This window comes from Eptatretus burgeri, chromosome 9, assembly GCF_056783735.1.
Source record: "Eptatretus burgeri isolate ZD-2024b chromosome 9, Ebu_testis_v1, whole genome shotgun sequence".
In the NCBI taxonomy this organism is placed as follows: domain Eukaryota; kingdom Metazoa; phylum Chordata; class Myxini; order Myxiniformes; family Myxinidae; genus Eptatretus; species Eptatretus burgeri.
The window spans coordinates 45,461,663-45,478,094 of record NC_140969.1 but is presented as its reverse complement, the minus strand read 5'-3'; the positions used below and the strand labels follow the sequence as shown (position 1 = coordinate 45,478,094).

The following is a 16,432-nucleotide window of genomic DNA, read 5'->3' as shown; positions in this document are numbered from 1 at the left end:
GTCGACCGGAAGACGTCTTTGGAATACGTCTACATACGTCGATGTGTGTTGGGACTACGTAAAGAATTGGTTCAAAGCACGTCAAACATAAGTTAGAAATAAGTTTCGCGTAAAAAAGACATTACCGCGACGTGTTTCGACTTATGAGTAGCTTATAAGTAGCCTTTGTGGACGTGTGTAAGCGTCCACATATCGTGTGTAAAACTTATCCCCATCGCATGCGGAACGTGTGTCATACGCCGAGTACGTCGTAAAATTTAGAACATGTTTAAAATTTCTTGACGTACTCTACTTACTACGACGTATGATAGCGTACTTTAGCGTTCTACTCACATATACCAAACTTACTCATACCGTATTTGACGTGCCCCAACGTTTTAGACACATTTTTCTTAGGTCGGCATACGCTGGCAAGATCGCCAAGGTGTGACCGTGATGTTGACACTTCCATTTCTACGGCAGTTATGATTCGAATCGTTGTGCGTCAGCCTTTTAATAGGCTACGTCACGACATCGTCGGCGATGCGTGCAACGCGCTATGCCTGAGTTAGACTATCGTTGGGCATCGGTTGTGTAGGCCGACAACAGGTTCAGCATTCGTTGGTATAAGTTATCTATAACACAACGAAACGTTCTGTGTCCGTTACCAATGCGTTATACATAAGACCAAGTCGCAATGAATACGTCCGAATCTTTAAAAAAAAACATCAAAAGTTCAACGTAAGCCAGCGTTTTACATACATTTTAATACGTTGCCATCGCTGGCTAAAACGTCAAGGTGTGACCGGGCCTTTACATCTACCGTGTAATGGCATATTGGCAGAGTTAAGAGGAATTGGTATATACAAATGGGCTTCACAAGAGGAACCCATCATTGTTCCAGACTCCATGTTGAGTAGATGTCAATGCCAGTAGTATCAGTAGTAGTAATACTATTAGTAGTAGTTGGTCTGTGTGACAGTAGTAATAGTAGTAGTAGCATTGGTAGTAGTAGTATGTCTATGTCAGTAGTAGTATGTGAGTGTGATGGGGAGGGTGTTGGTGATGATAGATCCTCGTTGCATCCACGAATAGGAGACTACTTTGCACCATTGTTCGATGTTCTTTTCGGCTAATTTTTTTTCCTCATTCCCACGATGAAATATTTCTTTGTTTTACTTTTTAAAGTATTAAAAACGACTTTGACAAATGCATAATGTACTAGTAATGAACACAGAACGCTTCGATAACTTATAGATAAGTTATACCAACGATTGTTTATCATGTTTTAGTCATCCACAACCTATGCCCAACGATAGTCTAGCGTATGCATAGCGTAATAATTCCCAAGCACGTTATTCGTAGGTTATAAATAAGTCATGGGTACCCTAAACATTACTTTGATGTGTTTCGACGTATGAGGAACTTTCAAGTAGCGTGTTGCGAAGTGTGAACAACGTTCGTGTAGCGTGCTTACAAAACGTTACTCATAGGTTATAAATAAGTTTCGGGTACACGAATGTTACCTCTACGTGTTTAGACTTATGAGTAACATACAATTAACGTGTGTCAACGATCGCATAACGTGTCTACAACTTATGGCCAGCATTATGCGGAACGTGTGAGCCAAACGCCAAGTACGTCGTAAAATTTCAAGCATGCAAAATTTTTTGGACAACCAAAATGTACAATGTTTTAAACCAGCGTAATACGACCTATGGTAGTGTTTTTCAGCGTGCACCTAATGTACACATAACGTACCCATAACGTATTCGACGTGTGCCAGCGTTTTAGACAAATTTTTCATAAATCGGCATACGCTGGCTAAATCGTCAAGGTGTGACAGCCCCTTTAGTTACGGGGCTCCTGCAAGCGTTGGGCCCTACACGTTGGGTAAGCACACTACACGAACGTTGTTCACACTTCGCAACACGCTACTTGAAAGTTCCTCATACGTCGAAACACATCATGGCCTAACTATCCTATGTTTTAATCCAGCACTGCTTCCCCCTCACAGAGGCACGTCATTGGGCGGGCAACAGCACAACAGAAAAAGGATCGTTTCATGTGTGGCTTGATAGAAAAAAACAAATGTGTATTGTTCATTTTCGGCCCAGCTACTAAAGGCCCAGTCACACCTTGACGTTTTAGCCAGCAATGGCAACGTATCAAAATGTATGTAAAACGCTGGCTTACGTTGAACTTTTGATATTTTTTTTAAAGATTCGGACGTATTCATAACGAGTTGGTCGTATGCATAACGTATTAGTAATGGACACAGAACGTTTCGTTGTCTTATAGATAACTTATACCAACGAATGCTTAGCCTGTTGTCGACGTTCACAACCTATGCCCAATGATAGTCTAACTTATGCATAGCACGCTGCACGTATCGCCGACGATCACGTGGCGTAGCCTATGAAAAGGCTGCCGCACAATGATTCAAATCATAACTGCTGGAGAAATGGAAGTGTCAACATCGCAGTCACACCTTGGCGATCTTGCCAGCGTATGCCGAGCTCTGAAAAATGCGCCTAAAATGCTGGCGCACGTCGAATACGGTATGGGTAAGTTTGGTATACGTGAATAGAATGCTAAAGTACGCTATCATACGTTGTAGTAAGTGGAGTACATCTTGAAATTTTAAACTTGTTAAAAATTTTACGACGTACTTGCCGTTCGCATGCGTAACGTATGCCTCACACGTTCCGCATGCGATGGGAATAAGTTGTAAGCACGATACGCGATCGTTGGCACACGTCGACAAAAGTTACTTGTAAGTTACTCATAAGTCGAAACACGTCAAGGTAATGGTTAGAGTCAGTGTTCCAGACTCCCTGTTTTTTTTTTTTTCTTCGGTATGACGGTGATGTTGACACTTCGATTTCTAGTGTGGTTATAATATAATATAATTAATAGGCTGCCGCTCAACGACTTAAATCATAACCGCACTAGAAATCAAAGTGTCAACATCACCGTCATACCGAAGAAAAAAAACAAGCAGTCATAGACTGGTACTTAAGAAATCGTCAACTTGACCTCTGACCTTGTCTAATAAAAGCTGTCTCTGGAGAAGGTAGCGATGCAAACCAGAAGTTTCTACGATGATTCTGCACCAAACCATCAAAAATCCAATGTTTTGGATGTTTGACCTCACTGTGACCTTGACCTTTGACTGATTTTGACCAAAATCTAATCAGCGCGAGCCACCACCCTCCTGAATCACGTGGTGTAATTTGACATTGGTAGCTTCTTCCGTTCTCGAGTTATCATTTTTTTGGATGTTTGACCTCACTGTGACCTTGACCTTTGACTGATTTTGACCAAAATCTAATCAGCACAAGCCATCACCCTCCTGAATCATGTGGTGTAATTTGACATTGGTAGCTTCTTCTGTTCTCGAGTTATCTGTACCAAACCATCAAAAATCGAATATTTGACCTCACTGTGACCTTGACCTTTGACCGATTTTGACCAAAATCTAATCAGCACGAGCCATCACCCTCCTGAATCATGTGGTGTAATTTGACATTGGTAGCTTCTTCCGTTCTCGAGTTATCGTGCCTACAAACAAACAAACAAACAAACAAGCAGTCATAGACTGGTACTTACGAAATCGTCAACTTGACCTCTGACCTTGTCTAATAAAAGCTGTCTCTCGACAAGGTAGCGACGCAAACCAGAAGTTTCTACGATGATTCTGTATCAAACCATCAAAAATCGTAACGTTGACCGAAGCAAAAATCTCCATTTCTCCACGCAATTATATTATACCTTAACGTAACTCAACGACGCGTCTGCTCGAGCGCACTGCATCACGTGACGACCCGTGACGCGTCGAGTGAAATATTTTTTATACAATCTTAAAACGTATCCAAAACATCCGATTTTTACCAGAATTTCGACAACCGAGTGTTAAGCGTCCTAAGCGATCGCAAAAACCGAAGACAAAATTAAAATCGAAGTTAAAACAAACTCGTAACGTCGAGCGAAGCAAAAATACTCCATTTCTCCACATGAATTTACGGAATTATGTTTGACCTCACTGTGACCTTGACCTTTGACCGATTTTGACCAAAATCTAATCAGCACGAGCCATCACCCTCCTGAATCACGTGGTGTAATTTGACATTGGTAGCTTCTTCCGTTCTCGAGTTATCGTGCCTACAAACAAACAAACAAACAAACGGAAGTCATCAATATACTTACGAAATCTTTAGATTTCGAAACAGAAATGGAAGGCATCAATATACTTAGGAAATCTTTAGATTTCATAAGTAAAAAACAAACCAGGGAGTCTGGAACACTGACGCTAACCATTACCTTGACGTGTTTCGACTTATGAGTAACTTGCAAGTAACGTGTGTGAACACGTGTCAACGATCACGTAACGTGCCTACAACACGTTACTCATAGGTTAGAAATAAGTTTCGGGTACGCTAAACATTACCTCGACATGTTTCGACTTATGAGTAACTTACAAGTAACGTGTGTCAACGATCACATAACGTGCCTACAACTTATGGCCAGCGTAGCGGAACGTGTGAGTCATACGCTGCCATAAGTCGTAAAATTTCAAGCATGCTAAAATTTGAGGACAACCGCAAAGTACAACGATGAAAGCCAGCGTACTACGACGCATGGCAGTGTTTTTCAGCGTGCTCTCAATGTTTCCAAAACTTACCCATAACGTATTCGAAGTGTGCCAGCGTTTTAGACAAATTTTTCAAAAATCGGCATAAGCCGGCTAAAACGTCAAAGGTGTCACTGGGCCTTAAGACTGCGATCACATCGATGAATATTATATTACCTCAAACTGTATGATGGTACTTTCTGTAATGTGCAGATCCCGTGTAGTAATCGAGTGTTCTCCAGGAATATCCGAAAGAAACACCAGTGTGTGAGGATCCAGCCTGGGAGAGATTGAACGAACATTTGAAGAAGCTAATCATCTGTAAATGATGTAGAATCCCCCTAGATGATAATAAATGATAGAAGAAAGAAAAATGAATTTCTCTGAAGTATTTTTATCCACTCATCTACTTACCTTGTAATTTACCAAGTTATACAAAATTAATAAATAAATATCCAAATCTGAGCAACTTCAACAGGCACACCTTTAAAAGGATGAGGAATTGTATCATCAAAGAAATGATTAACATTAATGGAGAACAATGTACATGAACAAGGACAGCTGGCATCAAAGCATGCAAACAATCTTGGTCTCCAGATAATATTATAAAGATTCGCATAACTAGCGAATAAACCATACTCATGAACAGGTAAATCATCTCAGAATTCTGGACGGGATTCTCCCACCCTATATACAATACACATTGACATCGAAAGAATTGGGGTATTTTCCCCATCTAATGATTTTTTTTTTTTGCCACCGAGAAGCTTCCCATGTACACCCCAAATACAATCACCAGTTTTCAACTCATTCTGTCTCGTGGTTCGGGAGTCCATACAAGTAAAACACAAAAACAAATAAACACACACATAATAAGAAACACTTCTCAACTTGTAATATGATATTGACTTGAATAATTCCACATTCTAAAATAACCTTCTTTGATTTTTTTTAATTTCGACCTATTCTCACCAAAAACTAGAAAAGATATCCATCATCCATTGCATTATGTTGTTTCACTTCAATGGTTTATCTATTTTTGACCATCCTCACTTCTGTGCTTTATGTCTAACATGGATGTGTCGTGTGTGTGTGTGTGTGTGTGTGTGTGTGTGTGTGTGTGTGTGTGTGTGTGCGTGCGTGCGTGCGTGCGTGCGTGCGTGCGTGCGCATGCACATGTGTTTTCCTTACAAAAGGCCCAACTGGAATAAAACAATGGAACTGAAAATGATAGGACGAATGGAACAAATTCATAAACATAAAATATCAAACACACAAATGGCTTTATGGTTGGAGGAGGTAAAGAAACATGTGAAAAGCAGAATTGTTTATTTGAAAAGAAAAGTTTGAATGAAAAATCTGAAGGTATTTTTAAACAATCCGGAGAGACATTTTTATTTAAAACAGCTTCAAACACAATAGGTTATTGTTCCAATTGACAAAGCAACTAATAATATTACATATATACACAAAACATTCTTCATTCAAATACTTTTGAAAGAATTGGGCTTCCAGACTGGACTCTCAAAGACCTACAAAATAAGTAACGATAATAAAATAGAATTGATACAACAACATGTAAGTCACTTAAAAGTGAGAAGATTGTTAGTTCCAGATAAACACCATAAATCACCATTCATTTACTGGATCCCAAAAATGCACAAAAACCCACGTAAGATGAGGTTCATCATCGCAAGTAGAGAATGCAGTTTGAAACCATTATTACAGGGGCGATGAAACGAATATATAAATGCTTAAAAATCTATCATGAAAAGGTGTCGTTCTATTCTGGTATTAAAATTTTCTGGATCATTGATCATTCCAAACCTGTATTCGACAATACACACAACATTAAGAACAAGAAGGGCACTCGTAAGAGCGCAAGCCTCCGCCGATACACCAGGACATTGTGCCGACGGATCTCAAAGCCGATACACCAGGAAAAAATCACAGAGCTGTCGCAAAGCATCAGGTCAGTTCAGGTATGGGAGCATGCGCCAGAGCAGCGCGTCGCTGCATCCACTTTCCACCGGTACTCCAGGGGCCTCCGTCTGGCCATCCCCCAGGCAGATGTCTGGTCCGTCCCCATCTCCTTGAGATGCCGATCAACCTGCTACAACCACGAGGCACGTGGTCGGCCCATTGGCCTCCTCCACTCACGAGACTCCCTCGCTGAGAGAATCTGGTGAGCAGGATCAGCGTCAGGAAAACGAGCCACATGTCCATACAGCCGCAGCTGATGCTCACGGACTATGCAGGTAACAAATCTCATTTGAGTCTCTTTCAGCAACCGCTCGTTGGACACAAAGTCTGACCAGTGATAGCCAAGGATTCCCCGAAGAGACCTGGTACCAAAGGAATTAAGTCTCCATCTCAGATCCTTGGTCAGAGTCCACGTCTCGCATCCATAGAGCAAGACTGGAAGCATGAAGGACCTGAAGACTCGGACTTTCATCATCCAGCACAGGTACCGGCAGCGCCACCACATTATCCAGTTAATCCATGACTCCCTATGTCCGACCTAGATGTCTATTGACCTTTGACTCATGGCAAGCAGAGACATGAAAATCACTGCCAAGGTAAGTGAATCTCTCCACGACCTCAACATCCTCACCACAAACAGGCACAAACAGGACAGCACCATCCAAGATGTCATTGAAAGCCTGGATCTTAGTTTTGACCAAGGAAACCCATAATCCCAGCAGCTCCGACTCCTCATTCAGCACCTGAGGGCCCCCAAAAGAATATCTAAAGTCTCCGCAAAGATGACTGCATCATCTGCAAAATCAAGGTCAACGATCTTGACATTCCCCAAACAATGCACCGCAGCTTGATCTCTCCGACATCCTCCCTAGAATCCAGTCCATACAAGTGCTGAAAAGTGTGGGGGCCAGTACACACCCCTGACGAACTCCAGTAACAACTGGAAATAAGTCAGAGATGGTACCACCACATCTCACAGCACCCTCACCACCAGAGTAGAGTTCAGACATCAGATCGATCAGTTTTGGTGGCACCCCACAAAGACTAAAAGAATCCTCCAGAGGACATCCCGATTCACCGAATCGAACGCTTTACAGAGATCAACATAGGCTGCAAGCAGCCCCTGCCGAAACTCTCGTCTGCGTTCGGTGAGGACACGAAGAGCAAGGATACGGTCAATCGTTGACCTCTTTGGTGTAAAGCCTGACTGCTCTGGACGCTGGTGCTCAAGCAGATGGTGCCGAACCCTATCAAGAATTATCCGAGCAAAGACCTTGCCCGGCACTGAGAGCAGCGTCACCACTCGGTAGTTGTTGCAGTCTTTGTGATCACCCTTCCGTTTCCAGAAAGGGACAACAAGGCCCCTCTTCCAGTCAGATGGGATGATGCCTGTGTTTCTGGTAGAGCACAGAACTGTATGCAATGACACGAGTGCAGCATTTCCACCAGCCTTGAGAAGTTCAGCATGGATGCCAAAGATCCCTGGAGCTTTACCCCGTTTCAAACGGTTCACCACAGCCCGTGTTTCCACAAGCGAAGGTGGACCACAGTTGATTGAAGGTTCAGCAACAGGGATTGTAACACCCTTGACGTCCAACTCGACAGCTAGGGGATCAGCCTGGTACAACCGCTCAAAGTAACCGGCCCAGCGGGCCTTCACTTCAGACTCTTCTGTCAAGAGCCGACCACTCTCTGCTCTAACTGCAGTACACTGAGGGATGGGCTTGGATGAAAGTAATGCGTGAATATTCCCCTGTAAGCGGGAGGAGAATCACTTGACCACAGTTGATGCTCTATCCCCTCACAGATTCCTCACACATAGGCCTCCTTGTCCACTCTTAGCGCACGTACAGTTTTATGCCTCAGCTCCCTGAACAGCTCAGCTCTGCCATTCAGCCTGGCCCTGCGACTCTGGTGAATGGTATCCAGTGTCCCTTGAGAGACACAATTCTTCTTTGCCCTCTGGTGAGTTCCAAAACATCCACCGGCAACATCAAGGACGATAGTCTTGAAAGCACTCCACAACTCTTCAGGACCTCCCAGAGCACCCAGACCCCCCAAATCTCAACTCAGCCTGTTCGCAAACTCCTCAGCTACTCTCTCATCCTTGAGCTTGCCAACATCCAGCCTAGGCTGGGATGGTACCATTCTCCTGGATTTACGGTGCAACTTCAGAGTTGCTACAACAAGCCGGTGGTCAGTATTGAGGAACTGAGCACTCCGGTAGACCCTGCCGTTCTGGGTCATCCTCCAGCAAACATCAACGAGGACATGGTCAATCTCCTTTGCCACACCGCCAGCGTTGGAATACCAAGTCCAGCGATGAACTTGTGGGCGCTGAAACCATGAACCGGCCACCTTAAGTCCATGACTTCTTGCAAAGTCAAGGAACTTTGTGCTATTCTGGTTCGTAGTTCCTGACCCATGGGGACCAACACACACCTCATAACCATCCCTATCAGTTCCAGTCGATGCATTTAAATCCCCCAGGACTAGAAGTGTATCTCGTCTGGGGCACTGTTCAACCACAGACTCGAGCGTGGCGTAGAATGCATCCTTCACAGTGAGATCACTCGCCTCAGTCAGAGCACAGACAGAGACCAGGGAAATGACACCTAAGGAGTGACGAGTTCTTAGTCTCATAATACGCTCATTGACCGGTGTTACCTCAATTATCATTGGAGTAAGCTTGTTGGACACAGCTACAGCATCTCCTTGGGAATGGTAACCATCAGAGCGACCAGACCAATAGTAGGTGGAACCACCCACCATGATCTCGCCGCAATCCGGTCTCCGAACCTCAGAGAGTGCTGCAATACTGATGTCCAAACGCTTGAGCTCAGATGATAACAGAGACAGGTGATCATCCTCTCTTCGGGATAAGACATTCCAAGCACCTACCCGAAGGGACCGTCTCAGGTTAACCCAAGGAGACACCTTAGCACCACTCCGACACACTCTCCAGCAATCTGACCCGGGAATGTTACCCCGTGGTTTCCCTCTCATCATCAAAGATTAGGGGTCCCGAAGGCTTTGCCCCAATCCCGTCATCCGGTGAGCTGCCCTGCGAAGGGAAGCTGCACAGGAGGTACTCCCACGGAGTGGGTTTTCAGATTTATTTGCGTTTTTGTGTTTTGCGGAATGAAGGGTTTTACGGTGGCCGGAGTGCAAATCCTGCCACCAACCTCCTAAGAAGAAGTAACCCAACTGCAGGAGGACGTCTGCAGACACAGTTGGGCACTAGATATGGATGGCCATTGGCTCACAAGGAGCTCCTCCGCCCTTTGCAAAGCATCCTTAAATGAAAATATAAATAAACAAAAATAAATAAATGAAAAATCAAATGCAGTTGAGTGACCTGAGACAGTGGGGAAGCATGGTTCGTATGCTTACACAATCTGTAAACATACCCCGCTCGTTTGTGTGTGTATCCACACACACACACACACACACACACACACACACACACACACACACACACACACACACACACACACACACACACACACACACACACACACACACACACACACACTTGTGCGTCACATGCATGTTTGATTGGCATGCTAAAAAAGAATATCTCTTATGAATTTGGCTGAATGCATCCTCACCAACCCTGCATTCCTCACCTCATGTCTCCAGTGGAAGTATATGGACAGTAACGCTGCACATGGCCCCCAGGGAGAAAAAGCCAGTTTTCATCATGAGGTCCATTTTCAAAATCCTCAGCAAGAAGTGAAGCACCTTTCATGGAGTTCCCATCCACCACAAAGTTGTCCAATGCCCAAGTCTCACGGTTCGGCCCTGTAACAGCCACAAACTTGTTGAATACTAGCAGAGTACCCACCCTCTGGGTGTGTGGAGTTTGCATATTACTTGCTGAAAAAGTATAGTCTGTTTACTGTATTGCAAAAGGACTCCATAGATATTTGTGTGGAGTGCATCTAAAGGGGTCCAATGGGTCGAGAGGGTCTAAATGTCTCCAGGTCTGCAGGGTTTGAGGGGATTAAGGGGTGAAATGGGTGTAAAGGTCAAATGGGTCCAAGGTGTCTAAAGGGTCAAAAGGATTTTTAGTCATCCAAAGGGTGTTAAGGTGTCAAAGGGCATATGGGGTCAAAGGGGTGTAAAGGGTATGTTCCAAAAGTAGTTGGGGTCTAAAGAAGTATATAGTAACTTTAGGGATTTAAAGTCTCCAAGGGGTCGAAAGGAGTCTTAAAGGTCTAAAGGGTAAAGGGTAAAGGGATCTAAAAGCGGTCTTAAAGGGTCGAGAGCATATAAATATCTACAGGTCTAAAGGGGTCTGAGTAGAAAAAGGGTGTAAAGGTCTGAAGGGTCGACAGAGTCAAAACAAATTCTCTTCACTTCCTGGAAGGCAAATTTGACCGAAGGCAACCTCAGATCATTCCACAAGGCGCACAAGTGTGTGTCCATTCTCAGGAGAACAAGGATGTGAGAACCAGAATGCTCAGGAGAACAATATCTGTCCAATCTCAAGAATAAGCTTTCAAACTTGTCTCCCTCCTCAAAAACCTGGCGGCACCTTGGTGTGTCTGTCTCTGGTGTATACTCCCTTTCTGTCCCTTCCCTCATTAACTCTGCCACTGAAGGTTGAGGAGGTTATATTTTCACCTCTCTCTAATTTGTTGTGGTCACACATCCAACCTATCCACCAAGTTTCACCCAAATCCATCCACAAATTTTTGAGATATCGTACTACATGTCATTTTTGGCCCTATCTCTCAATGGTGAAGAATGACTAAAAATTTTTGTAGTGTCAGATCCGGATCTGGATCCAGATCTTCACCAAAATCTAATCAGTTCATCCTTGTCACACCCCAACCTGTCCACAAAATTTCATCCGGATCTGGCAACAACTGTTTGAGATATCCTGCACACAGACAGACAGACAAACAGATTAACAAACAAATGAAAAATCGTGCTTAGCACGACACTTGGCGAATTAGTTGACCTTTCCGTGTGTTGGTCCAAGCTGTAATGTCATGGAATGTGTGGTGTATATTTGTTCATACATTAATAAAATGACGTGACGTCACAAATAACAATAATCAGGGGTGCGTTGTCATGGTAACGGCAGCAGATTGAAAATTTTCACAACTCATTTAAAGCCACCATGTGACATTCAACAACTTATCGGTGCTTGTTGCCTTCATTCTGATCGTAGAAAATATTTGAAAATACCTCGGAACATTGCTTTTCAACCAGCTTTACGATCCCGTTATCAGGTTTGAAATATGTTGTTAAACAAAAATATGTATTTTATATGTGTGTTTTTCATGTTTTGGGTGACCCTGACCTTGACCTTGGGTCAATTTCGATCAAACTTTGTACACATGTTAATATTACACGCATAAATAGACAGTATAAGTTTCAAAATCATAAGTGCAAAACTGTTTGAGAAATAGCTATGTGTAATTCACAAAATTCCCCATTGGTTTATAATGGGCGATAATATAAAGTGATGCAGAATCCAGATCCTGATCTTGAACATCACCAAAAGTCACATATCCTTTTGCACTGTGGATTTATATCAGCTGTTAAAATTTCATCCAAATCGGTTAAGAATTGTGACCTGTAGAACGAATAGAATTTTTTTTAAATCACGCCAATAGCGAAAAACTTTGACATCATACGCTTGCGAAAACTGTGCATTATTTGTACTAACATGTATTTTAAAACATTTAGATATTCCATTGTAGTTTGTTTTGGCGTCAACAGGAAGTCGCTACGACTTGCGGTCACCGAGTTATGTCCAAAAATGTGTTTTCACGTTGTGTGACGTCACGTCGCGACGTTTAGTCCGATTAAGACGGGGTTTGGACGCGGACCGTCTCAGGTGGATTGCCTATCAGGTGTAAAAATTTAAGAACGACTGGTCCAACCGTTTGGGCTGTAGACGACCGGACAAACAAACAAACAAACCAACAAACGGAACAGACCAACATACTTGACAAAATCGAAGATTTCGCCAAGTAACAAACAGACAGAGAGGGGAGAAAACATAACCTCCTTGAGCTTCGGTGGTGGAGGCAAAAATGTGCATAAACAGATACCTTTAACCACAGACCGATCAGCTTACTTCTAATCATCAGCAAGGTCATGGAATCCATCATCACAGTTGATATGAAATCCTTTTCTCAACTGCCCCATCTCACATTACCAATTTGGATTCAGACCATGTCACTCAACCTTGGACATGCTGCTTCGACTCTCCCAACAATGGATGGAGGCCCTAAATGTCAGACATGAAACCAGGGCCGTCTCATGAGATACATCTCGAGCTTTCTATAACATCTGAAATCCTGCCTTGCAATCCAAACTCTCTGCCTATGGCATTCAAGGATAAATCCACATTTGGTTTACTGACTTCATCTACTCGCGTCGCCAATGTGTGGCTCTCAACAGAATCATTTCATCTTCTCTCCTTGTCAAGGCTGGAGAACCCCAAGGCAGTGGCCTGGGCCGAGTCCTATTCCTAATCTTCATCAATAATGTCTCTTTCTCTCTGGAAAATCCACTTTATTTAGTGGCGATTCCACCATTTGCCATGACATCCTTCATCCACCAATCAGACATGAGACATGAGACATGTCTGGGTTGAAAGACATATTCCAAGTGTTTGGAATATGCAACCAGACTCTTCTCTCCATTCAGACCTTGAAAAAAAAAATCACAAGCTGGTCAAACACTTGGAATATGTCTTTCAACCCAGACATGTCTGTCTCTGTCTCTGTCTCTGTCTCTGTCTCTGTCTCTGTCTCTGTCTCTGTCTCTGTATCTCTCTCTCTCTCTCCCCCAAAAGACAACAACTTTCTTAACAATTCTCTTGAGGAAGTCAAGTCACTCAAACTCCTGGGTCTGTTTATCAGCCACGATCTTCCTTGGGCAAACCACATTTCAAAGTTGGCCTCCACATTTCAAAGCTTATCCTCGTGCCTGCGGACAAAAATCGGCCAGCAGTGAGGTGGAGCAGTTCGGCGGGGAGGGCTGCATTTCATCCTTGAGCCTGTGGACACGACTTGGCCCATGGTGAGATGGAGCGGTTCGGCGGGCCGGGCTGCATTTCATCCCTGTGCCTGTGGACATGGCTTGGCCCATGGTAAGATGGAGCGGTTTGGCAGGCCGGGCTGCATTTCGTCCTTGCGCCTGTGGACATGGCTCGGCCCATGGTGAGATGGAGCGGTTTGGCGGGGCAGGCTGCATTTTGATCTTGGCCAGTGCACACAGCTCGGTCCACAGTGAGTTGGAGTCTGGTCAGGACAGGTATGGAGCATGTGTCGGAGCAGAGCATCGCTGTGTCCCCTTTTCACTGGTACTCCAGGGGCCTCCGTCTGGACATCCCTCAGGCAGATAGATGCCAGGCACATCCCCATCTCTTTGAGATGCCGGTCAACCTGCTGCAGCCAGGAGGCACGTGGTCGGCCCATTGGCCTCCTCTACTCACGAGGCTCCTTCGCGGAGAGAATCTAGTGAGCAGGATCAGTGTCAGGAAAATGAGCCACATGTCTATACAGCCGCAGCTGATGCTCACGGACTATGCAGGTAATAAATCTCATTTGAGTCTCTCTCAATAACCGCTTGTTGGACACAAAGTCTGACCAGTGATAGCCAAGGATTCTCCGAAGAGACCTGGTATCAAAATAATTAAGTCTCTCTCAGATCACTGGTCAGAGTCTAAGTCTCACATCCGTAGAGCAAGACTGGAAGCACCACAGACCTGAAGACTCGGACTTTCCTCCTGCTGCACAGATACCGGCAGTGCCACACCCCATGACCCAGTGAATTAATGACTCCCCAGGCCTGACCCAGATGTCTATTGACCTCTGGCTCACAGCAAGCAGATATATGAATATCACTGCCAAGGTAAGTCAATCTCTTCATTGCTTCAACATCCTCACCACAAATAGGTACAGACAAAATAACAGCATCCAAGATGTCATTGAAAGCCTGGATCTTAGTTTTGACCAAGGAAACCCGTAATCCCAGTGGCTCCGACTCCTCAATCAGCACCTCGAGGTCCCTGTGGAAGAATTCAGTTCTTCTCCATCTTCAGCCCAGGAGTAATAGAAGAATTCAGCCCAGGAGTAATAGGTTTAGACCCGGAAAAAAATTTATAACAAGCTGAAATTTTCATGAAATGTTCAGAAAACTGTCAGGAATAACATACTAAAAGTCCCCAAGAATCTCCCTTGGGGCTTTTGAGAAATTCAAGATGGCGTCCAAGATGGCCGCCAGCTTGAGATTTTCTCATATTTCAGGCTTAAAACATCATAAAAATGCAAATAATGAGTCTAAATATATTTTTGGGGCAGGGAATTCAATTTCAACAATATTTTGAAGATTTAATGAAATCCTTATGCAGTTATACATCGGTCTAAACCTATTACTCCTGGGCTATGAACAATTTTCACCATATCTGTAGTAATACTATAGAAACCTTAAAAAATAGAGTAAAATAAAAATATTAATGTATTGTATTAAATACATTAACAAAAAACAATTAACAAAACAATAAAAAATGTTAAAACTAGTGAAACATATTTACAACATGACACATGTTCACCCTCAGTCATCATCCTCATCATCAGTTTCTGGAGAAACAGGAGTTGATTCTTCAGTTTCTCCCTCAGCATCCAGCAAGGATGGCATTGGTGCTGCATTGTTGCAGGTTTGATCAATGCACTTTGTACACAGGGCAGAGCAGTGCACCCCCATCTTCCTGCAGTCACATGACACTCCACAGCCATCTGCTCTGCAGCCACAAGAGATCATGTTGAGCAGAGTGTCTGGAGCAATGGGATGGTCAGTGTCAACTGGAGTCAGGATGTCCTCCAGTTTCCATCCCCATGCTGTTGGCTGCAAGGGCCTCCCCATCCATTCCTGAATAGTGAGATATGTTCTGAAGGAATGTTGCTTGGCTGCAGCACTTGTTGGAGGCAAAGTTGCCAACTGGAACGTTGAGGAAAGTGACATTCTGCTGATTGCCTTGTTGTAGGCGATGTAGCGGAACACGTCCAGTGATGCACAACTGGATGCACCATAGAGCTTCAGGAGGAAGCTTTCACCTGCTTCTTGTACTTGCTGATGAGTGCTCTCCACGTTGATGAATGTGTTGAGTAGGTCATACTCCTTATTGTTATGCACCAGATTGAATGCCTTGCGCTTCCCTTAGCGATACAGAGCAGACATGGTGTCGCATCCAGTTATGGCATGCAGCACCATCAGATATTTACTTGTGTCATCAATGCTTGCTTGAATGTCGTGAACTCTGTAGAGTGTTGTGGGGTTCTTGCAGCATAACATGTATAGGTCCATGTTTGTGGTTGCTAGCGTCACCAGCATTAACAGCAGGTCAGTGTCAGTTCCGACAACAACTACCGGTTTGCCAGGCGCTGCCAAAGACAGAGCAGTTGACACAATCAAGGCATCTGCATCAGCTTGTGCCTGCTTCACCTGGATGCCTGCTTGATTCATCAAGCCACTGAGCATCTCTATGAGATGCTCTTTGTTGTGGTTATTTGCCAGAAATGCTGCCTGAGTAGTAGTGGTTTGCATGTTCTGGTCAAATAGGATGTCACCGGATGTTGACTTCTTTGCCCTGCATAGTTGCTCTGCTGCCTTGGTTGAGACGGTTCTGTAGCCATCAAACACAGTAGTAGTGCCAACCCCATAGTGCTTCAGGATGTAGGCAATGTAGCACTGGCACACACCTCCATAGGATGATGGCTGTGGCCAGACTACTGACTGCAACAGATGGCCTCCATCTATGCCAAACTGGCAGTTGTTTGGAATGTCGGGTTGTACAGGGGCAAATGACTT

The 16,432-nt window shown here is 44.1% G+C and overlaps 1 protein-coding gene across 1 annotated transcript in view; it reads right to left on the bottom strand.

The window, feature by feature from the left end:
* The window catches only part of RELN (reelin), a 346,725-nt gene that overhangs the window by 133,735 nt on the left and 196,558 nt on the right, over positions 1 to 16,432 (bottom strand). The window contains exons 39-40 of the mRNA XM_085894992.1: positions 10,225 to 10,399; positions 4,790 to 4,892 (exon numbers count right to left, since the gene is read on the bottom strand). Coding sequence (XP_085751118.1) covers positions 4,790 to 4,892; positions 10,225 to 10,399 — 278 coding nt within the window. The remainder of the gene's footprint in view (positions 1 to 4,789; positions 4,893 to 10,224; positions 10,400 to 16,432) is intronic.